Source organism: Oryx dammah, unplaced genomic scaffold (assembly GCF_014754425.2).
Source record: "Oryx dammah isolate SB20612 unplaced genomic scaffold, SCBI_Odam_1.1 HiC_scaffold_11, whole genome shotgun sequence".
In the NCBI taxonomy this organism is placed as follows: Eukaryota; Metazoa; Chordata; class Mammalia; order Artiodactyla; family Bovidae; genus Oryx; species Oryx dammah.
In genome coordinates this window covers 30,061,369-30,086,481 of record NW_024070195.1, presented here as the reverse complement: position 1 = coordinate 30,086,481, position 25,113 = coordinate 30,061,369, and the positions used below count along the sequence as shown (strand labels likewise).

The 25,113-nt window shown below is 42.4% G+C and overlaps 1 protein-coding gene across 1 annotated transcript in view; it reads left to right on the top strand.

The window, feature by feature from the left end:
• Positions 1-914: 914 nt before the first annotated feature.
• OPN5 (opsin 5) overlaps positions 915-25,113 on the top strand; it is a 31,321-nt gene continuing 7,122 nt past the window's right edge. Inside the window, exons 1-4 of the mRNA XM_040249499.1 lie at positions 915-1,044; positions 5,054-5,173; positions 9,771-9,941; positions 13,255-13,589. Coding sequence (XP_040105433.1) covers positions 915-1,044; positions 5,054-5,173; positions 9,771-9,941; positions 13,255-13,589 — 756 coding nt within the window. The remainder of the gene's footprint in view (positions 1,045-5,053; positions 5,174-9,770; positions 9,942-13,254; positions 13,590-25,113) is intronic.

Here is a 25,113-nt window from a genome sequence, read left to right as displayed (position 1 = left end):
ACTGCACCAATTACAACCAAAATAGAACTCATTTCTAAACGGTCTAATGTTGAAAGATATTTTGTTTTTAAATAACTCAGCTTTAAATTTTATTACTTTGTAAAATATTTTTTTTCTGTTCCTTTCCTGACAATCTTTTAGTTCTTAACTTCATTTAGTGAAGATTCTATGTCTCTTTGTATTCAATGCTCTAATAATCAATGACTATTGTTTCTTTTAGAAAAATTCTGAAGCTCACTGAACATATAACTGACAGAGATGCTCCTCTGGGCAATTTGGATAAATAAAAACCCACTGTACTCTGCCAAATTAAAATATTTTATATATTGATAGTATTTTACTAAATATTGATTAAATATCTCATATATGTGTGTGTGTGTATCCATACAACATCTTTTCTTGGCTCAGACCTTTACAAAAACTGTGAGAAGCAACCTTATGTGGCAGCCTGGATGGGAAGGTAGTTTCAAGGAGAATGGACACTTTATGTTTGGCTGGGTCCTTTTGCTCTCCACCTGAAACTATCACTACATTATTAATTGGCTATACTCTAAAGTAAAAAGTTTAAAAGTTAAAAAAAAAATTGCCAGAAGCAGTCAAATGGATGAGATTTGGCCTTCAGCCTCTTATTCACCCAAGGAGGGTGTGAAGTGGCACAAACTGGGTGGCTGTGGGAAAGAAATAACATACACTCGGATAACCTACACACTGGAGAATTGAATATTGACAAATGTGGATACTGGAAGAAAAACGCTCAAGTGTTCACCACTTATTAGAGACTCAAGCATGACCCTGCGAACTTGATTTTCATTTTAAAGCTGGGGGCACTGCCGTGAGATGGGTCCGGCGGGCTTCTTCTGGGCTGTTGTGACCTGCGCGCGTCTGCCTTTCAGACCGCTACGCTGGAGGAGAGCATGGCTTTGAACCACACGGCCCCACCCCCGGACGAGCGCCGGCCGCCTTATCTTCGCGATGGGGATCCCTTTGCTTCCAAGCTTTCCTGGGAAGCGGATTTAGTGGCTGGCTTTTACTTAACAATCATTGGTAAGTTTCCTTGTTTTGTTTCTCCGTGCAAAGGCTGCATCTAGAAAATTCACAGGCTGCTATGTTGACTTTGCACAAAGATGCAAACACTTAAGTGAATATTTTGTGACGGAGAGTGGGAGGAAGCAGGAAAAACGGGTGGCATCTGGCCATATTTATATGTTTCATAGAAATGACTCCATTATCTTTATTATTAGGGATAAATATTCCCTCGATAATCCAAGAAGCTTTACAGCAAAATACTTTATCTTGAGACTATTTCATTTTGATTGCTTTGGTAGTAGGTTTGTCTACCAAATAATAAAATTAATGATAAGGAGATCTTATTTAAAATAGAGTGCTTTTACTTTTTGAAAAGTGTTCTTGATATGATGATAAGAGTATAGGCTCAAAATGGACCTTAGAATGCCTCTAGTTTAGCCTCTGTTTTTTTGCAACGGAGGAAACTCTGTCCCCATGCTACCGTCAGGAGGATCACACGGAGTTTGCTTCACCTAAAGTCAAGTCTGGCCATGATAGCATCACCAAGTGATTTTGGTGAGAGTTGAAAAAATGTCTGAATAATAAGTGGAAGTCAGTCCAGGGTCTAAAGTTTTTGTGCCTGATCCACAACGTGGTGTGTCTTCTTACTGGCTTTGGCATCCAGCGTGGTGGCCGAGAGTGGCTCCTCAGTACTTCTGACTTCTCCAAATTGAGATGTGTGTAGTGTAAATAGAAATCAGATACTGAAAACACAGGACCAGAAAAAATAATATAAAATAGCTCATTAATAATTTTAAACAATCGGCTACAGGTGGTGATAGTGGTAAAGAACCTGCCTTTCAGTGCAGGAGACCAAGAGACGCCGGTTCGATCCCTGGTTTGGGAAGATCCCCTGGAGGAGGGCATGGCAATCCAGTATTTTGGCCTGGAAAATCCCATCGACAGAGGAGCCTGGCAGGCCACAATCTGTAGGGTCATACAGAGTTGAGCACAACTGAAGCGACTTAGCATAGCACACATAGCTAACCCATTAGGTTAAATAAATATATTTTCAAAATAAATAGTAATATTTTTATTTTGCTAGATATGACTACCAGAAAAAAATTAAATATGTATGTGACTCATATTTCTGGTTTCCATTATATTTCTATTGGACAGCACCAGTCTAGGTAATTCGATTTAACCGTAATATTTTTCTTACATTTAAAATCATTGTTTTAAATTTGAGTAACCAGCGTGCAGGTGGGTTACATCTTTAGGTATGTCTGCCTTTAATCGTTTCACATGTTGGGTCAAGCTTTCTCGATTTCTTTCTTTCTCTCCTTCTCCCTTCTTTCCTCCTTCCATCTCTCTTTCTCATCTACTTATTACTGGCTAAGACTTTCATTTAACCTCCTGAAATTAGCCAAACTCATTAGAAAAGTCTGGAGACCCCTCTATGGTCAGTGCTTGAGGAAAAGGAATTAATGAAATTGAATTAGAAATTCTACTGCAAAGGGTTTTCCTGAGTCCTTGGTTTTGTTATTAGTTATTTTTATACTGACTTAAATTCTGTTTCTTATAAATGGACCTCCACATCCTTTCAAACACAACTGTATGGGCAAAGTGCCCATTCTTTGCCACTGTTTATGTTGCTAGAAACACAGCTGTGAGTGTAATGGGCAAACTGCTCTGCCCACGCAGAGACTATCTGGTAGTAAAATCCACATTGCATTTTTATTCAACGTAAGTACCTTCAGTGATCAGAAAAGACAGAAAAATAGACATCTTATAAATAGAATTTGTCTCAACCAGTTGTGAGAAATGAATTACAAAGTAGCACCTGTAACCTGACAGATTTCTCCAGATGACACAAAATAGAGATCCTTGTGATTAGGGGTCTGAAGGAAAATCTGCTGTAATATTCAAGTGGGAGTGCTGAGGAGGCGCCAGGAAAAGAGGTCCCCAAAGAATCCAGCAACAAAGGGAGCCTCAGATGACTCAGCGAGTCGAAGGTGGGACCAAACGTATGTTCCCAGGTCTCTGTTCAGGGTGCAGCCAGATTCAGCTGGAGGGAAGGGGAGGCTGGACTCATCCTTGACCCAGTTTTGGGCTTGGTTCTGTGCCTGATTCCCCCACTTCTAGGACAGGTGTAAGGATGTGCCCGGATTCTTTTAAGGAACCAGTGGAGTGACATTCTTGTGAAATACTCAAAGTCTTAAGGAAAACTGGAAGATGAAAAAATAATGTGAGTTTGGAATAGAGGAGAAATAAACAAGAGACCCATTTCCATCCTCTGCTCTTTTCCTGGAAACAGTTCATCAAGGGTCTATACACAAAATCTAATATTTTTGTATTCATAGAAAGCGTCAGGATTGCCATCATCAAAAAAGTCCCCCTTGCTTTAGCTTTTACCTTCTTCATCTTCTTCTCCTTTAACTCTCGTTAAAAATAAGCTTGTGTTCTGTTAATATTCCCCTATTAATAATTTATATGTAGCTCATAGAGAGTTGACTATTTTTTGATAAGCTTTGGGCACTGGGTGAAGCCTTATGAATCAGGAGTAAAAATAATTTAAGAAAGGAAAAGTAAGAAATTCAGTATTCTCAAAAGAGAAGAAAAAGACAAAGGATGTTTAAATGATCTTTGTGTATCAAATGCGTATGCATAGTTACTGCTTTTAATCTTTTTGGATACGAAGTAGAAGCCACGTGTTTATAATTTTTCCAGCCATGTTGTCACTTTTTAATTTCCCAGTGTGCCTTGCTAGCTGGTTCCCTTTAATGAGACCTGGGTTTCATTTCAGTTGGTTTGCTCTGGAATCTCCACAGTCTCTTCTGTTTTTTGCCTCTTCTGTCTTAAGAAAGCTAAAGAGGTTGTAATGGCCCACAAGGCCGCTCTGACGCCTGGAATTCACAATTTCCTAAGAGCACAATGCAGTTAGTGCCTGCTGTTTTCATACCATCAGCTGAAACACCCAGCTGTGAAACACACGGCTGCCCCTCAAATGAATTGTGGTGGAGAAGTAGAAGTTAAGATAGAAAAATCTGGGTTTCTCCTGTTAATACTCTCCTTATTCCTTACTACTAAAGGCAGCTGTACCAGATTCTCATTTATACACAGCTATGAAGCAAGAATTCCTGAAGAAATCTACTCTACATGTTAAGCTATGGAAGTAGGTGTATTCTTTTCTTCACTAAAGTCAGTAGGGATTGGGTCTTTTTGGATTTAAACTGGGTTTGCAAGAGCTTTTGAACAGTTATTGTAATGCCAAAGCTGATCAGTCATTAATAAAAGGATATGAGAAAGTGGGAACACGTTGATACCATTGTTGGTAGGTTGGTGGGTTGACGGCCACCTTCTCTCCCTTTGGTGGGAGGGGGAGAGCCCGTGTTACCAACTGTCACCCACTTCCCCTCCATGCCTAGTCCAGTAGCAGTGGCAGACACCCAACGTCCATGTCCGCAGGATGCAAAAAGCCCTGGATATGTCTCCAGGAGAGGAACCCTGTCCTTGCAGGGGGCCATGCCAACCTAATCTGGCCTCTGCCACTCCTGAATGCCAGTTCCCCCTCAGGAGTCCACAAGGAGAGTGAAAGCACCTCAGTTTGTTTGGGTCACTTCGTCTTCAGAATTTACTGATAGCCAAGGGGTTCACCCTTCTCATCAGAGGGAAGGAGTTTTTTTCTATAAAGCCAGTACTCTAAAGATGGCTAAGGAGATGCTCCATCCTGGTGGCTAGTACAAGTACTGACCATGGGGATTCCCTCACCCTCCTGAGCTTCACTGGGAAATCAGTGGTTCCTTTTTCTGGGTAAGTGCAGTTTAATAACCCCTGACTCCTATCCTTTTTGGAGGCAACCCATCCCTTGCCTGTCACTTACACCTCATGCTTTTTATTTCATCTTCTTAACTTAGATTTTTATTTAGAGTCCTCTCACTACCCTCTTAAATCAATGGTGTCCGTTTTTGAAATTGAGAAGTGTTTCATATCCGAGGGCGCTCTAAATCCTAGTCTTAATGATGGAAATTTCTATTTTTCCTTGTAGGGATTCTGTCCACGTTTGGAAATGGGTATGTCCTTTATATGTCTTCTAGACGAAAAAAGAAGCTGAGACCTGCGGAAATCATGACTGTCAATTTAGCAGTCTGTGATCTGGGGATTTCAGGTAACACTACCGTGCCATTTCTCCTTTGAGGGTTTCAATGGCCAGTTATAAAGTCCTCACTGGCTCACAGATCACCCTACCCTCAGCTTCTTTTGCTTGTCTTTTCACAAGTCATCTTTGCAGAATCTGTGGTAAGTCAGCGGAGTGGTGTCTGGCTATAGAGATTGACCATTTAGGGTGTATCGAGTCTTTTCAGTGTGCCAGGCATGTTCCATGCTGAGGATACAATTTGAAATGATACATGATGCTTCAGATACCTCATACTGTACGGGGCTAAATGATTCCAAAAACAAGCTTACAGACAGGCTGTAGATCACTATTTTGAGCTCTGTCACATCCCTCTCACTCTTATGGAAATCTGTTAAGCATCAAGGGAGTAAGGTCTTCGGCTAAAAGATGAGTCTGAGAGGTGAGTCTAGGTCTAGGAAGGAGGGAGTGCTGCCCTCGTAATGACATACTTAAGTGTGGCTTAGGGACTGAGTGTAAGAATAGGAAAGTTTTAGTTCAATAGCACTTGAATTTGGCTGCACAAAAATATCACCTGGGGAACTTAAAACAAGAACAACAGCTTATGGCTGAGTTTCATACCCAGAAATTTTGATTTAATTGGTTGAGAATGTTACTCTGACATCAGGTTATTTAGGATTAGAAAATTAAAGCTTCCAGGTAAATTTGTTGTGCAGCCAAAATTTTGAACCCCTGGTTTATTTCTTGCTTTTTTGGCCTCTCTGATTACCCAGCAAGGAGGAACTGGAAGACAATTTGTCTTTAACTGTAATTTATTTTTACAAATATGAATGATTTGGGGGTAAGTCACCTCCTTTTGGGTTCATCTATACAATCCCAGTGTTGCCTAGATACACACAAATATGTCTTCGGATCCCTATTTTCTGCTACGTAGCATGTGGTCTTAAGTTACTAGAATTGGGGAAACTGAGTTTGAATAGCACACATCAACTTGTCTTTCCACCAGAAATATTTTAGCAGTTTCCCATCTAAGCATCCTTTAAAAAATATTTCCTGGTATTTGTTGCTCTCTTCGTAAGTAGATTTTTCTGCTACTGCCTATCTCTAAAAACATGGCTCAGTGGTAAGTTTTGATCCACTGAGTCACTATTTATCACCCAGCAGTGGATGTGCTGCCCTCTTACTGAGTTTGGATGATCTTGGTTATTTGGGAAGACTTTTCTCAGCATGGACAGGCTGAAATATCGTCAGTTCTTTGGGAAATACACATGCATTCTAAGAGGAGCATGACAGACCCGGCCCCTTTCTGTGAAAATAAGTAAAGATGCGCCTGGGGGTGATTGGCGAGGCTGCAAAATGAGTGCCATTTTCCATTTGGACACACGATGGCGGTGTCGCAACATGAATAATCGCGCTCCCGCTCAGCTCACCATGCTGCCCCCTAGTGATGCTTGAGTGAAACCTGCCAGTTCAGCCACATCCTTCACTCGTAGCGGACAGACGCTTACAGTTGAATTAGACTAGTCTGGGGCTTCCCAGGTAGTTCAGTGGGTAAAGAATCTGCCTGAAATGCAGGAGATGCAGGTTCAGTCCTGGGTAGGGAAGATCCCCCAGAGAAGGGCATGGCAATCCATTCCAGTACTTTTGCCTGGAGAATCCCATGGACAGAGGAAGCTGGCTGGCAACGGTCCAAAGGGTCCCACAGAGTTAGACATGACTGAAGCGACTGAGCGCACACAGCACGCATAATTGGCCGGGTCCATTGACAACGCTTTCAACCGTGCAGGTCTGCTCTAGGATTGTATAAACCACCTGCTCTGCGTATCTCTTAGAGTAATTCACCAGGAAGTGTTTTCTTACATGGGTTAGTTTTCTCTGATCAACTCAGACCATTTTTTTCCAACCTCTGGATCTCTCTCTCTCTCTATTTTTAAATTTAATTAATTAATTAATTTAATTTACTTAATTCATTTTTGGCTGTGCTGGGTCTTCACTGCTGTGTGAGCTTTCTCTAGTTGCAGTGAGCAGGAGCTACTCTCCAGTTGTGGGGCACGGGCTTCTCATTGCAGTGCTCTTTCTTGTTGCAGAGCACGGCCTCAAGAGCAGAGGCTCAGGAGTTGCAACACAGTAGTGGGTCTGAGGCATGTGGAATCTTCCTGGATCAGGGATTGAACCTGTGTCTCCTTCATCAGCAGGCAGATTCTTTACCACTGAGCCACCAGGGAAACCCTGGATATCTCTCAATACATTTTTTCCTTCCAATAAGTCTTAAAAATGTTTATTTTTAAAAAATGTTTATGTATTTTAAATTTTTTCCTTGCTTTAATATGTTCATTATAAAGCACCTTGAGAAACATATCCTAGAGATCATATTTGTTTCATCTACACAACTAATATTTGTTGTTTAAATATCAACGGCTCTCAATCATGAATATGTATCACAATCACCTGGGGAGATAAAAAAATATACTGTAATGGTTTAGCTTTCTCGAAATAAATTAAATCAGATTATTTGGGAGTTGGAACTCTGGACATTGATATTTAAAATTAAGCAAAGCAAAACAAAACAAAAAAATCCTCCACTGATTTTAATGTGCAGCTGGGTTTGGGGAGAGACATTTCCAAAACATTCATCAAATCCCTTTGGCGTGGACTTCCTTGGTGATCCAGTGGTTGAAAATATGCCTGCTTACACTGGGGACATGGGTTCGTTCCCTGGTCTGGGAAGATTCTACATGCCTCGGGGCAACTAAGCCCGTGTGCGGCAACTCCTGAGCCCCCTGAGCTCTAGAGCTGCCATGGCAATGAGAAGCCTGAGCACCACCATTAGAGAGTAGCCCCCACGCTCTGCAACTAGAAAAAATAGCCCCACGCTCTGCAACTAGAAAAAGCCCGCACACAGTAACAAAGACCCAGTGCAGCCAGAAACAAACACACACACAAACAAATAAATAAAATGTAAAAAAACGCTTTGACATCCCAAAGGTTCTAGATGACATCCCAGAGGTTTGTTAAAGGCTCCACTCTAGACAGAAGTCTAACATATCTGTTTTGCTGATGGATCCCAGACACAACAGACATACTGTACTCCATCAAGTCACTGTCAATTGCCTTTTTTGGCTGCCTTTAGCACCACCCATGGCGACCCACTCCAGTACTCTTGCCTGGGAAATCCCATGGATGGAGGAGCCTGGTGGGCTGCAGTCCATGGGGTCGCTAAGAGTTGGACACAACTGAGGGACTTCACTTTCACTCTTCACTTTCATGCATTGGAGAAGGACATGGCAACCCACTCCAGTGTTCTTGCCTGGAGAATCCCAGGGACGGGAGAGCCTGGTGGGCTGCCATCTCTGGGGTCGCACAGAGTCGGACACGACTGAAGTGACTTAGCAGCAGCAGCAGCAGCAGCAGCACCGCCCAGCAGACCCTTAGCTCAAACTCAGTTTGCTATTGACTCTGCCTAGAATATTTTCCTTCTAAACGTTTGCTTGAGTTCTGGGCCACTGATTTAGCATCTACCTACACCTCACATTCACAGAGAGGTCTTCCCTAATCTGATTGAAAACAACAGATTCTGTCTCTCTCCTTCCTCTGTTTCATTTTTCTTCCCCACCACACAGCATGAGCCATCATTCCATCATATCGTATCTTGCAAATTATTGTTTGGTCTCCTCTGTTAAAAATGAATCTGTTAATCTTGATCTCCACATTGTCCTCTAGCACCATGTACATAATGAGCATTAAATAATTATTTGTTGAACAAAACAAGAACTCTTTTACATTGGGTTTCCCTACTAACAATGGAGTGTAGACCCAACAGGATTAGAAAGCTCTGAGATGAAGCTGCTCAGTCTAGTTAGTTGGAGTATGGCACCAGCTGTGTAGACAGCTAGAGGTGATGTGTGTCTAGCTTATAAAAGCACCCAGTAAAGATGAGTTACTTGATTGAACTAACAGTGTACCAAGGGAGGGTACACCTGGGAAGGGTGGAAGGGGCCAGCATTTGCAGGCTGTGAATGTCAGTTACTTGAGTTTTCTAATGCATGAAGCTTGGGGAACCCTCTTTTGATAGGTGGATCAGATACAGGCGTTGGAAAGCTTCCTCAGCTGTTCTCTTCAAGGAGGGGGAAGATTGAATATATATTGGATAAGGAGGGTGAAAGTGAAAGTGAAAGTGAAGTCGCTCAGTCGTGTCCGACTCTTTGTGACCCCGTGGACTGTAGCCCACCAGGCTTCTCCGTCCATGGGGTTCTCCAGGCAAGAATACTGGAGTGGGTGGCCATTTCCTTCTCCAGGGGATCTTCCCAACCCAGGAATCGAACCCACATCTCCCTCACTGCAGGCAGATGCTTTACCCTCTGAGCCCCCAGGGAAGCCCTAAGGAGGGTGCAGGATGTGAATTAAAATAGAAGACTACTTTCCAAAAAGTAACAAAACAAGCTGATGAAGGCTGAAGGGATAAATAGTTTAAATCCTAGGGATCTGGGTCTGGTTGTAAACAAATTGGACCTAATGGTTCCCAAAATAGCTCCCTCTTGTCTGCCTAGGATAAGACTCGACTGCGAGTTGGGTGGGCGGGGTAAAGTTTAACCGGAGGGAACGGCCCTTGACAAGTCACTTGGCGCTCTAGTTGTAGGCAAACCGTTCACCATCATCTCTTGCTTCTGTCACCGCTGGGTGTTCGGCTGGATTGGCTGCCGCTGGTATGGATGGGCTGGATTTTTCTTTGGCTGTGGAAGTCTTATCACTATGACTGCTGTCAGCCTGGACCGATACCTGAAAATCTGCTATTTATCATATGGTAAGTAGGAAGGTTTCTATTCCCTGAGAGTCGAATCTAGGTGGATTGTCAGAGCGGTACATATTTTACCCAGAGATAATAAACAAAGATTATGAATACACTCAGAGACTAGGAGTATTTCTACTCATAGCCTATCTTGTTCTAACTTACGCTTAAAGACTCGAACCTGTGTCCATGTAGGTTTCTTTCAATGCTATTTTTTATAGGAATGTCTGGTGTTTCGCTACGATGCTTTTATGAGAGTATCATCTCTTTGTATAAAGTGTGTAAGCTTTTACTGTGTTATGCCATGTAAGCAAAAGAAATAAAATGCACTGAAAGGATATTGGGTCCAAGATGTTTTAGCTGTTTCCCCGAGTAGTAAGTATAATTATATGGAAAGATTTTTCTGATTCTCCTTTAGCACTCAGGCTCCCTGTGGCTGCAGAGATGAGGAATTCTCCTCCAGGTTAGAGAACCAAGCCTGCAGGAAAGGACACACATACGAAATACCAGCCAACATTCTTTTTGTGGTCTTGGTATGTAGAAAGAGCAGTGGGTAAGAGAATCGGTTAGGGGTGAGCCAACCATAAACACCCTTTCAGAGGCTAGTGATCAGATTTTAATGATAAGACCATTCTACATGGGAAAAATAAATTTTTAATACTTTGGCTTCTTGGGCTTCTGGAAAAATTATTGAACCCGAAAGAGACACATTTGGCCCTTTAAATTTAATATTGAGAACTAGGTGCAACCAGAGAATGATACTGGTTCACGCTACACTGCTTTGTTCATCAGTCTCAATCAGCTTGGTGATTGTCACCATGGAGACAGAACATGGCCTGGAGCCCAAAATCCGAACGATCAAGTTGATGTGACACTCTCAATGGGGTAGAATTTTTCTTTATATTTTAAAAGTTTACAATCCTAAATTAAAAACAAAATATACAGGAGGTTGGGGTGGGGGATAGGGTCACGGTCCAATGTGTGCACCATCCAGCGCTCATCTTTAAGAAAAATTTCGCATCGCTTTTTCTAACAGTTTAGAATCTGCAGTAGAAATAACTTGAATCAAAAATTCCAATAAAATACAAAAAATACAATTATACCTATTCTGGATGATATCAGAGTCAATTTTTTTCTATAAACTTATTTTTGATCATATCAAGTAAATTTTAAATATACCTATAGATTTTACAGATGAAGAAGCAAAAAGTTCAATTTCCTGAAGATATTTGAGGAATACTAAACCTCAATGTCTCTGCTTTTTAAATATTTTCTTGACTTCAGGCTTCAGGTCCAATATAGAAATAATGTTGCTCACCCGCCCAGAATCACTGCAGGGCACAACTCCCATGGGAACTGTATATGCTTTCCAGCTTCTTCTAAGATTGATTCTCAATAGTCTGGTTTCATCATTTGATTTGTTGCACAATTAAACCCTCCACACGGTGTCTTGGAATGTTGGAGTTAGAAAGTCGCTTGGGGCCATGTAGACCTCTCCCCCATGCAATGGGATAAGTGTTTTAAGGCATCCCTGACAGACAGCCACCTGGCCTTTTCTTGAGTAATTCCAGTGACCAGTGACGGGGAGCTTACTACTGCACAAGGCAGCCCATTCTCTGATTGGTCTGCTCTGGTTGTTACAATGTTATTCCTTATATTGAGACAAAACTGCTTCCCAGTAACCTCCACCCATTGGTCCTAGTTCTGACTGCTGGAGCATCACAGAACCAATCTACTAATCTACTCCCTCCTGTACTTGACAGCCTTTCACCATAACCGAATGTAAGTATAAAACACCTCACCAAGCAACCCTCACTGTAAACGCTTCTACATATGCTTATGCACGTTCCTGTAAATTTATATACTTATCCGTGCCAATGTTTTCTGCGTTATAATGGATAACCGAGAGCTGACAGATATCGTGGCTACCTGATTGTTACTCCTATCTGGTGGGTCCATGAGATTTGCATTTTATGATGATGTCTATTTGAAAAAAAAAAAAAAATAGAGACGAAGGAAACCATCTGTTACGTTTCTTGTTAGTGCCAAATGAAACAAACACAGGAGTGAATATTCATGTCAACGTAGTCCTTCATAGTTTGCAAAGGAGACCTGGCATGGTTCATTTCACCCTTCTCGAAATCTGTAAGCAGTAGATTTTTATTTCCTCCATTTTACTGCTAAGAACACTGACGTCTGGAAAGGTTACGTGAAGCGGGTCAAATACTAGAAATGAGAAGGATTAGGCCCTTCTGATTTTCTCAGACCTCACGTGACACTAAGCAGAGTCTGTGCTGAAGAAATAATTTGGCTTTTATTAAATGTGATTCGATATTTCTTCTCTGCTACCAAAACCCAAGGCAGGTAGGAGCCACCTCTATGGCTCCTTGGGTTCCAGGCAATAAATGGGGTGGAGGTAACTTCCTGTAGAGGCTGAAGCCCTAGAGCAGGCTGACCTGTCTTTGGTGGTGGTATTGAACTTTGTAAAATAATCACTAGTGCATTACAGCTTTCCTTAACTGACTGCACTGTTTCTGCCTCTTGGAATGATCTTTTGGCTAATGGAAACCAGTGCTGAAACACGGAGTTTTGTTTTTTTTTTTTCCTTTGTTTTTCTGAAAATATTTTCACAGAATTACTTTTGCAGAGCATGGTATGTTCTACCTAGGTTCCCCACTTCTCCACCTTTGGCTGTGAGTGTGACTGTTGTGTTAATAACATTGGAAGAGTGAAAATCTGCTCTCACCCAACCCTTATGACATCATCCCACTCGGTCATGACCCTGGCATTCACCCCCACTCCTCGAGTTCTTAGGTGAGAGGCACACAAGCTTTTTGGAAGAAGCATATTTTAAAGACACAAGCAGTGTCTTCTCATTTCTCCCCCAAAGGACTCTACCTCTGATGAACCCTTAACACATGCTTTTTGGGGCTCCATTTGTATATTCTGCCAGTTAGCCTTTTATCCTGGATAAGAGCTCCAAGGTCATTCTGGATATTTTCCCAAGATCTTCCACCGTCTTCAGCATCCTCTCATCTTTTTACCGCCACCTCTCCCCAGCTTTTGTCACGTCCCCCTCCCAAGGCTCCCAGACGCCTAGAGAAAACCTTCCTTGTGAAATCACTTCCTGTTTTATTCTCTTGGAAAAAGAGCCCAAGCTCTGGAGCTCTCCTTCCCTCCACCCAACTCTCCCTCCGGCTTTGGTTACTGACCACGTCTCCCAGAATCCAATGGATCAACTCTTTGGATGTGGAATTTGACCTGTCGAGGGGAGGTGTCTGGGTGGAGGGCAGATTACATCCTGATAATGCTCTTCTTCCACCTCCAGGGATTTGGCTGAAAAGAAAGCACGCCTACATCTGCCTGGCGGTCATCTGGGCCTATGCTGCCTTCTGGACCACCATGCCCTTGGTAGGTCTGGGGGACTACGCACCTGAGCCCTTCGGAACTTCCTGCACCCTGGACTGGTGGCTGGCCCAGGCCTCAGTAGGGGGCCAGATTTTCATCCTGAACATCCTCTTCTTCTGCCTCTTGCTCCCAACGGCTGTGATCGTGTTCTCCTATGTGAAGATCATTGCCAAGGTTAAGTCCTCGTCCAAAGAAGTAGCTCATTTTGACAGTCGGATCCATAGCAGCCATGTGCTGGAAGTGAAATTGACCAAGGTAACTGCAGTCATAATTTATAGACATGTTCTGTAATCAATTAAAACTTCACAGGGTGAAGAAGCTAGGGAATGTTGAAGACTGGGAGAACTTCAAATGCCCTCTGTTTATGTCCTTCTGAACTTGGTTTTTATTTATTTAAACCTTTGTAGTATCCCTTGTGTCTCTATCAGTCTCATTTACACACACTTTTAATATCTACCAAATTTATACAGTGGATCTACTGGGGGCTTATTTCCTCTATTGAATAGGATATTATTGATTTTTAAACATTATTTCACCAATAAGATTAATAACTTTTATGACTCATAAAATGCCTCGGTATTTAACGTTTCGTATGGACTTTGGCCTGGAGGAGGGCATGGCAACCCACTCCAGTATTCTTGCCTGGAGAATCCCATCGACAGAGGAACCTGGAGGGCTATAGTCCACAGGATCACAAAGAATCGGACACAGCTGAAGTGACTGAGCAGGCACGCACACGTGGACTTTGATGGGCATGATTATGGACATTCCTTATTTATACAGTAAGAGCTTACTGTGTCTGCTTCCCTATGGGTTCTTCACACAAGAGGAGTTTCTGCAGCATTGAGTCCCTTGGCAAATGCTAGTCTCAGAGTTGGCAGTCCTTCAAATATTAGTGTTAGTTGCTCAGTCGTGTCCAACTCTTTGCAACACCATGGATGTAGCCTGTGAGGCTCCTCTGTCCATGGCATTTCCCGGACAAGAATGGGTAGCCATTCCCTTCTCCAGAGGGTCTTCCCCACCCAGAGATCTAATCCAGGTCTCCTGCACTGCAGGTAGATTCTTTACTATTCTTTACATCAGATATTGTGGTGCTCTGTAAAAGAGCAGATGATCTGAAAACAGACAAGGGTTTGGATTTTTTGCAAGGCTTGTGACCCAGAGGTAGATACTTTGAATCTTGTGTAACAGGAGTAGTAACGTCTGTCTCTCTGGACTGTGGTGGGAATTCAATGAAATAAGCCTATTATCCTGTCATCTGGTGTGTAGATGATGGTAAAGAAACCATTGGTTGGTCGGTTTAGTCGCTAAGTTGTGTCCGACTCTTTTGTGATCTCATGGACTGTAGCCTGCCAGCTTCCTCTGTCCATGGGATTTTGCAGGCAAGAATACTGGAGTGGGTTGCCATGTCCTTCTCCAGGGGACCTTCCCGACCCAGGAATTGAATCCTTGTGTCCCGTATTTCCTGCATTGGCAGACACTTTGAGCCACCAGGGGAGACCAAAGAAACTGTAGCTTCTCTTTTCTTTCCTGACCTGTAGGAATTCAAGTAAAGCCTAATGCAGTGGTTTGTACACTTTCATCACATCTCACCTTTACATTGAAAAATATTTTTCAGCAATCTCAATATAAATGCCATGTTGCACCATCAAGTTTTTTTTTTGTTTCTTTTCTTTTTTTTAATTTATTTTTTTATTGAAGGATAACTGCTTTACAGAATTTTGTTGTTTTCTGTCAAACCTCAACATGAATCAGCTATAGGTATACATACATCCCCTCCCTTTTGAACCTCCCTCCCATCTCCCTCCCCAACCCACCCCTCTAGGTTGATACAGAGACCCTTTTTGAGTTTCCTGAGCCATACAGCAAATTCCCGTTGGCTATCTATTTTACATATGGTAATGTAAGTTTCCGTGTTACTCTTTCCATACATCTCACCCTCTCCTCACCTCTCCCTATGTCCATAAGTCTATTCTCTATGTCTGTTTCTCCATTGCTGCCCTGTAAATAAATTCTTCAGTACCATTCTTCTAGATATATGCATTAGAGTATGATATTTATCTTTCTCTTTCTGACTCACTTCACTCTGTATAATAGGTTCTGGGTTCATTCACCTCATCAGAAGTGACTCAAATGCGTTCTTTTTTATGGCCGAGTAATATTACATTGTGTATATATACCACACCTTCTTTACTCATTCATCTGTTGAGGGACATCAAGGTTGCTTCCATGTTCTAGCTATTGTAAATAGTAGTTCAGTGCACATTGGGATGCACGCATCTTTTTCAGTTTTGCTTTCCTCAGGGTTTATGCCTAGGCGTGGGATTGCTGGGTCATATGGTGGTTTTATTCCTATTTTAAGGAGTCTCCATACCGTCTTCCATAGTGGCTGTATCAATTTACATTCCCACCAACAGTGCAAGAGCGTTCCCTTTTCTCCACACCCTCTCCAGCATTTATTGTTTGTAGACCTTTTGATGATGGCCATTCTGACTGGTGTGAGGTGATATCTCACTGTAGTTTTGATTTGATTTCTCTAATAATGAGCGGTGTTGAGCATCTTTTCATGGGTTTGTTAGCCATCTGTATGTTTTCTTTGGAGAAATGTCTGTTTAGGTCTTTTTCCCACTTTTTGATTGGGTTGTTTGTTTTTCTAGTATTGAGTTGTACGAAAGTGAAAAGAAAGTGAAGTCGCTCAGTTGTGTCTGACTCTTTGCGACCCCATGGACTGTAGCCCACTGGGCTCCTCCATCCATGGAATTTTCCAGGCAAGAGTACTGGAGTGGGGTGCCATTTCCTTCTCCAGGGGATCTTCCTGACCCAGGGGTTGAACCCAAGTCTCCTGCATTGCAGGCAGATGCTTTACTGTCTGAGCCACCACGGAGTTGTATGAGCTGCTTGTATATTTTGGAAATTAATCCATTGTCAGTTGTTTCATTTGCTACTATTTTCTCCCATTCTGAGGGTTGTCTTTTCACCAAGCGGTGTTTTTAATATTGGTACACTCTGGTTTCTGTCTTATATTTGAAAGATAAAAGTTGATGTAAGGACTTCCCTATGGGTTCAGTTGTTAAGACTTCAAAGGTTCAAGTATGGGGAGTGTGGGTTCAATCACTGGTCGGGGAACTAAGATCCCACATTCTTCATGATGGGGTTAAAAAAAACCCACAAAAAACATGGAAGTTCTAATCCTTCTGGTATCCCAATCCATCATGTTAATTGATAACCATCTTCAAGTTTCCTTGCAACCTCCCCTGGAGACCGCTGGCCTCAGGACCCAGGAGTAACACAGTTCCCTCCAGACCACAAGTAGCTTCCTACTAAGGCAAAACTTCTGTCCAAGTAATAGTTTTCATCCCCCATTTCAGAGTTCTTAATGTGCAAGAACGTATTTGTTGCACAGTGTGAGCTAGAGTTTTTTCTTTTTTCTTTTGGCCTCATTACGTGGCTTGTGGGATCTTAGTTCCCCAACCAGGGATTGAACCTGGGCCATGGCAATGACAGGGTCAAGTCTTAAGCACTGGACCACCAGCAAATTCTCATGAGCTAGACATTCTTGATAGTTCCAGTTGATCTCTACTCCCTAAACGCCACATTTGAGTAGGAGGCAGTCTGAACGAAGTTTTCATCATTCTAAATCTATACTGATAACCTTAAAATAATAGAGCCAAAAATAACCTAAAAATAGATGCTGGACAAAAATGCAGCATCAGGAATCATGATCTACGTCTAGCTTAGAATCAGGTGTTAAGTAAGAAAAATATTTCCATAAATGCAGGATCGTGAATTAAGCCCCGCATTTCCCATTCTTCCTTTAGCTCCTGTCTAGGATGCAAAAAAAAAAAAAAAATTAATGCCAATAAATTAATCCAAGTTAAATGTGGATTTCACTTCCTCCACATCTTACTTGGTACCAAGTATTGTTCTAGGGGGGCTTCCCAGGCAGCACGAGTAGTAGTGGTAAAGAACCCGCCTCCAATGCAGGAGACATAAGAAACATAGGTGTGACCCCTGGGTGGGGAAGATCCCCTGGAGGAGGGCATGGCAACCTACTCCAGTATTCTTGCCTGGAGAATCCCATGGACAGAGGAGCCTGACGAGCTACAGTACATAGGGTTGCAAAGCATCGGACATGACTGAAGCGACTTAGCACGCATACATTGTTCTAGAAACTGGGTGAATACAAAAGAGATAACGTGTTCGTTTTCAATAGTCCGTGGAGGTATGCCCAGGGAACAAGATAATGTCTGTCACATGGGTGTCTGATCTCAGTTAGCCTTGCAGCCCTGTATGTCATGAAGGCATGACATGAAGCTACTGAGATGTCACACGACGTCCTCTCCTCTTTCCATCCCTCAGGGTTACTGGCTTTGAGATGTTTGGCTGCTCTTGAGCAGTGAGTCCGGATCCACCTACCTGTGAGGTCCTTCTCCTGTTTCTCTGAGTCTGTTTCTCATCTGCCTGTCTCCCGTTAGTTGAATTCCTCAGCTCAACCCACTAATGGCCAGTTTTTACCAACATTCTAGAAATTGGTTCTTTGTGTACTCTTGAGGGTAGGCAGCTCGTTAGAATTTCTGAAGCTCATTATGTATACACATGCAAGCACAGTGTACACTGTTTAATGCATTGTTTTTGTATTAATTTTTATATAATTTTTTAACATTTTATATTGGGGTATAATTGATTAACAATGTTGTTAGTTTCTGGTGTACAGCAAAATGATTCAGTTATACATATATACGTATCTATTCTTTTTCAATTTTTGTTTCCCATTTAGGTTATTACAGGCTTTTGAGCAGAGACCCCTGTTCTATACAGTAGGTCCTTGTTGGTTATCTGTTTTAAATATAGTGATATGCATGTGTCAATCCCAAACTTGACATATTGTTATCATTCTCCTTAACCTGTGCTAAGTAGACCAAATAGGCTCACCGAGACCAGATTAACCAAAGTGATGCTAAATGAAAACTGTAGGCATGTATGTGTATGATTTTATTTTATATGTAGTTTCTAACATGTATTCTAAATGACACTATATTATATATGATGGCTATATTATATATTGCACTTCCGTGGAAGCTCAGATGGTAAAGAATCTGCCTGCAACGTGGGAGACCTGGGTTTAATCCTTGGATCGAGAAGATCCCCTGGAGAAGGGGATAGCAACCCACTCCTCCAGTATTCTTTCCTAGAGAATTCCGTGGACAGAGGAGCTTGGCAGGCTACAGTCCATGGGGTTGCAAAGAGTCAGACACGATTGACACTTAACACATGTAATATTATGTATTACATCTATAGTTCATTTGTATATATAAAGTCTGTATCAATATAATCTAAAAATACATCTCTAATTATTCTCATTTGTGCAAAAAATTTGTCACAGTTCAACTCGTGTTGAAAAATAAACACATCTTTCTACTGTGGCACCTTCTCTACTAAATTTAAGCTATTTTAAAATACTATTTAATTTTTATCCTTTTTTTTTTTGTACTGAGTAAAAATAAGTAGAAAAACCTTCACTGGACCTTTTCATAATTTTAGAAACCTTGTCCTCATTCAACTACCTCTTGGGATCAGGAGTTTGCTTGTTCACTTGGCGCTTTCTGATCTCCAGAATGGCTTGGTCTAAAAGCTTATTACTTAAAGGCCACTTCACTGCATTATGGGATCAAAATCATTCATTTTTGATGTCCTCTAATTATTTCTAGGTGAGTAATTATCTAGGCCTACATTTTGCCAGTCTGATCTCATCAGCTTGAATATGGATGTTCTAGCTATAAACCTTTCTCCACATTATAATTTCCTTCTGATTAATTAAAAAATGGTTTTGCCAGACTTTTATAGCAGGGTGAAATTTCACAGATTACCAAAATTGTAGAGGTGTGCAAAATAAAAAACAAAGAAACCAACAAAACAAAATAAAACACCTCTTTTATTCCTATGACACAGTACAATCTCATTTTTATGCCTGCATTTGACCTTGTAAAACAAACAACATTACAGGATCAGGATAAATTCAGTTGAATCAGGTTTTCCGCCTCTTCCTAGACTCTATGTAAGTCCCAGAGAGGTCTCTGTAACTCTGGGGGACCCGTGGGTGGGGCTCTTGGTTTGGTTGTTGTCAGTTTATTGACCCTGGCTCCTTCTGGCCTCAGGCATCCATTGTCATAGGTCACTTCGCATCCTATCTCTTTCAACTGTTAAGGGCTCCTTGGGCACATTAGAAATTTGAGCTACTCTCCCATGCTTCCATGGCAACCCACTGAGTGGATTTTGGGAGCTTGGCTGGCACCCTAGCAAGTGAGCCATGAGCTTTCTGCTCTTGCAAATGTATTGAGAGTCTATTGCTCCTCCCTGTGCTTAGTTCAGTGAAGTGTTTTCAGGACAGCTTCTCAAGGTCAGTTACTAGCTCCTCTGAGGTTCTCCCTTGCGAAGAGCTACAGGCCTTTGACTCACTGTGGGCTTGGAAAACTGGCTCCTAAATCCATGTACATCCCTTTGACATGTCCACAGAGTAAGTACACTTAATGCCTCTGGTCTTATACATCTCTGATTGTAAACACTCAAAGTCATTTTTATCATACTCAAAACCCTTTTCTCTCAACTGTTTCCTCTCTTGTAAGTTTCAAATTTCTATTTTGAAATTCAGAAGCTGAGAAATGAATGTTTTACTTCTTTGGGCATTTCTGCTTGTAAAAACCTTTGTGCTGTTGTAGTGAACACTTTTGCTGCTGCTTTAACAAAGGGGATGGTAGGGTAACAGGAAGGAAATAAAGAGAAGTTTGATGAATTTTTCTGTATATTACTATGCTGTGTATATTTGTACCTCATATTGATTCACTTGATACATACTGAGGGCTTTCCTGGTGGCTCAGTGGTAAAGATTCCTCCTGCCAATGCAGGAGATGTGGGTTCGATCCCTGGGTTGGGAAGATCCCCTGGAGGACGAAATGGCAACCACTTCAGTATCCTTGCCTGGAAAATCCCATGGACAGAGGAGCCTGGCAGGCTACAGTCCATAGGGTCACAACGAGTTGGACACAGTTAAGTGACCGAACATGTACACAATACACATAGATTATCCACAATATCCCAGGCCTATAGTTAATATCTCGATCCTGTGGACACCTGGGTATCTCTTAATGTCTCTTTCTAGCAGGAAACCTTTCTGATCCCTCCTGGCTTGTTGAAGTCCCTCTGCTGTGGGCCATCAGAGCACTTGGCCTATCCACTTTGGTTTTGTTTTGGTGACTCTCTGTGGCCTGTGGAACTTTCCCTACCATGGATTGAACCCATGGCCCCTGCACTGGGAGTTCAGTCTTAACCTCTGGACCATGAGGGAAGTTGCACGTTCACTTTTTTGAATGACACAGCCTTGTGGCTCTTTTTTACGAGACAGTAGCTGGATGAGGGCAAATGCTCTTTGCTCTAGTTCTCCAGTGCCTGGCATCTGTGAGATGCTCAATCAGGATTGCTGGGATGACCAATAATTGAATACACTGTGTTAACGTAATTACCTTGATCAATGTAAACCGTTCTCTTGACCCCTGGCTTGAGGGTGTCTGTCCCTTACATACCCAAGGAGGTATTTTGTTTTGCTTTGTTTTTTTCACATTGACTGTGAAGCCTTTTTAAGATAACTTTGTGTTTTTTGGCTGTGCCAGGTGGCACATGGGAGCTCAGTTCCCTGACCAAGGATCGAATCCATGCTCCCTGCATTGGGAGCAAGGAGTCTTAACCACTGGACCACTTCGGAAGTCCCTGAAGTCTTTTTAAAACTAAAAAACCTCTGCTTCCTTCAAAAGACTCCTCTTCATTATTGCTCATTGAATGATTTATTATTGAGGGTTCAGAGTCAGAGGACCCCCACGTGGACTCTGAGGGCAGTTGGTGGGAAAGCTGAATTGTATTTATTTTTTAAACTAATTAATGAATTCCTTTCTCCTGGTTCTTCTTGTTCTTAGCTTAAATGTTTTTTCCCATAGAAGCAGTCTCTGAATTGAATTCAAATCCTCCTATATAAATGTTTCATTGTTGCTTTTACATTTTCCTATTAGAATTTGCCACAATTTAAAATTAATTTGCAACTGCATACCTATTTTGTGACTGTTTAGTCAATGTCTGTCTTTGCTACTAGTCAGTAAGGCCCATGGGGGTAACAACCATGTCTTTTGGTTCATTTTGTGTCTCCAGGACTTAATACCATGCCTCAAGAGAATGGATGTGTGGACATGGTTGGGAGTGGGAATGAGGGTGAACTGGGAGACTGGGATTGACATATATACACTCTCATGTGTAAAACAGACAGCTCTTGGGAGCTCAGCTCAGTGCTGGGCAAGTGGGCGATGCTGCCCATGAAATCCAGCTGGGGACCTTGGTGCCACCCTCAGGTCCCCTACGTGTCCCCCCTGCCACTGTGCCGTGGCCTCCCAAATGAGGCAGGCTCCTGGCCCCAGGTGTCAGAGTGGCAGCCGTGTGCAGCTTGAACCCTGAGAGCTGATGCACAGTATCAGTAACTAGCTGCACAGTATCAGTGACCAGATCAGGGCTGGGTCAGATGGCATTGTCCGGGTAAACAGAATTCCTGCTGGGACCCCTGTGTTTGGTGGCCCCATGTGTGGATCGATTGGGGTGGAAGGGGCAGGCAGGGTGTTACAAGGTAGCTTCTGGGTGTGCGATTCTGGGGGTGGGGTGAGGGGACCCAGAGAACGATGTTTGTAGAGACAGGAAGGCAGATGGGTGATGGGGGCCCAGTGGAGGCTGGAGCCCAGAGCTTCTGCTCTGTGGAATTCCAGGCTGTCCTCAGGCCTCCCTGACCTGCCCAGGGAGCTGTTTCCTCCTAGTGGATCTGCGCTCCTTTGTCCCTGAAATCCCACCAGGTTCTAGGAGGCAGCTCTTAGGGGACTCTGTTGAGTGACAGCCAAGAAAGACAAAAAGGATTGCTATGGAAATGGCTAGCGTGGTTGGGTGGTTCAAAAGTCTGCGGAAATAGCTTTCATTACTAATATCTCTGGGCCTTTGGACTGTGCAAGTGTTGCCCTCTGAATAGCAGTAACCCCACCTCGGAGGCCTTGGTTCATCTAGAGTGAATACTGAGGTCTCCCTTGTTTGGTTGAACTTGGTATTTAGAAATCTGTATGTTCTGCTCTGTAAGCCAGCCACTGCCTCGTCAGGGAATATTGTGTTCAGTTTTAGACTCAGAGCCCCAAACACAGATGCGCAGAGTGACATGACCTAATTTACATCCGCCGCTTCTGGTCACAGCTTTCGCTTGTTTATGGACTAGTGGTATTTCAAGATTTGAGAAAACTGCAATTGGGAAGTGAAGAATCCTCCTCTTTCTCTACTTTTTTTTTTTAAAGTATGAATTAATATTCTCTAGTTGGATCGTGACCAGAGCTAATAGAGGTATCAGGGCTCTCAGAAAAAAAAAAAAAATTTTATCAGTGTATGAAGGTGGGCCTGAGACAGTTGGCCTTTGTCATCATTCTGCTGATGAAATAGAAGGAAAAAGGAAACTCAAATTAGACGTGTTTGGAATGGTCAAATTACTTAATTTCTTGAAGGTGATGTGAAAGCGAAATATTACTAACCCGCTTTTGTATAGATGAGGGAATAGAGTGCCAAGGAAGGTAGGTCACCATTGTCCAGCTCCCTCTGTGCCATCTCTGAATGGCAGGCTGCCCACATGTGGAGGACTGTAGTCTCACAACTGGCATTTATCACTGCAATGCTATCTTTTAATATCATTTTCCCCTCTGGTTGGGAACAAATCCATATACTTGCTGGCTAGACCCCAAAGAGGAAAACCAGATCTGATCCTGCCTGTGCTCCTGCCAGCTGTAGGCTTTCTGTTGGCAGGTGGCACTCCCTCCCTGCCCTGTCATTCAATGCACAGATGTGGTGATTTCTCTTCTTGGGACCTGATCTCATCCCAGCCACTGAAATTTCTTTGTTTTCTGTAGTCTAGCTGGTTCCGGAGTGTGATTCAGCCTCATTCTTGGTGGGGAATTTATCCCATCTCTTTGGCCCTGACTCGAGGCCTTCACTTCCACATCAAGTCATTGCCTCATCTCTTTTGTTATCCAAGGTAGCATGAAGCTTCAAGTGTTGGCTGAAGTCTTATTTATATCTGGGCAAAGGAGGCTGGTGGAAGGAACTAAGGTGGCAGGGCTTACGAGTCAGGGATTCCCTCACAGTGCTCAGTGGAGATGAATGGGGACTGGAATCCAAACCCCTGAGCACTTCCATGTCAGGGTGTGTGTGTGTGTGTGTGTGTGTGTGTGTGTGTGTGTGTGCTCAGTCACTCAGTCGTGTCTGATTCTTTGCAACCCCATGCACTGTATCCCTCCTCTATCCATGGAATTTTCCAGGCAAAAATACTGGCGTGGGTTGCCATTTCCTCCTCTAGGGGATCTTCCCGGCCCAGGGCTTGAACCCGAGTCTCCAGTGTCTCCCGCATGGGCAGGCAGATTCTTTACCCCTGCACCAGTTGGGAAGCCCACCTCCATGTCCGACTTTCCCACTATTCCACGCTGCCTCTGCACACTGACAAGACAGAGGACTTTCCTTCTTGGAAAACTCTGCTGTAACGTCTCAGATCAGAGGTAGAGCCTTATAAAGCCTTTTCATCCCTATTCCATTCTTGCCTTAATTGGTTAATTCACTGGAATTGATCCATGGTGGGCAGTTTTGCTTGTGTGACACTTAATACCAGCTTGAGCCATAGCTGTAACATACCGGTATTTCTTGGTCTTCTGCAGCAAGATATATTTAAAATCAACTGGGTTGCAGATGTGTGATTCTTCTGTAGAAGCTAAACACATATTCTGTGAATTTCCTCCCACAAAAATGGTCTAATTTAAGAATTTGAAGTTTTACTCCTCAGTGAACCAAAAGACAGTGATAAAAATGAAGCAATTGAAAAGTAAACAACTTGGAAGAGACTGATGGTACAGGTGCCTGTATTAGAACTGGTTTACAGATATTTGGGAGAGAAGTTTTGGAAAATAGAAATGAAGACACATTTAGAAATGTGGAAAGTAAAGAACAGACTGGTGGGAAGATTAAATGTGTTCCAAGTTAAGTAGAAAGTTTTGGGGAGGGACTCTCCTGGCAGTCCAGTGGTTAAGACTTCACCTTTCAATTCATGGGGTGCGGGTTTGATCCCTGTTTTGGGAGCTCAGATCCCACATGCCACACAGTCAGAAAGCCAAAACATTAAACAGAAGCAATATTGTAACAAATTCAACAAACACAAAACAATTTCTGGGAAAACTGTCACAGTGAAAGTTTTGGAAATTTTTGTAGTCTCTCCTAAAGTAACTTTCATATTTAATATTTCAATGTTTACCATTTTGTGGAGTATAGTTTGACATGAGAAGGTTATAGAAAATGATTGTGCCTCGTGTTAACTGCATTTTCACTTCAAAAACATAAGTAACATTATGCAGTACTTTGAATCTAAGTTTTTTCCCCTCTTTCTACTTTAAAACTTGATTTCTAGTCATTCAATTTAAAGTATTTAGCTTTATTCAAGTCTCAGAAAAACCACATGGGTTCATTTGCTATGTATTTAAAAGGTTTGGTATATTTTAATTCTCTTCTCTCCTTTTAAAAAGGATAACAAAATGCAAATGTCTTAAGTCTTTACTGTTCCCCATTGCACATACCCATAAAAAAGGAAATATGTAAAATGTAGAAAATATTATGGACTAAGAGCTAGTCTATTTTTTGTCAATGACTTTGGCAGCAACACAGAAAACAGCTTTTGAGATAC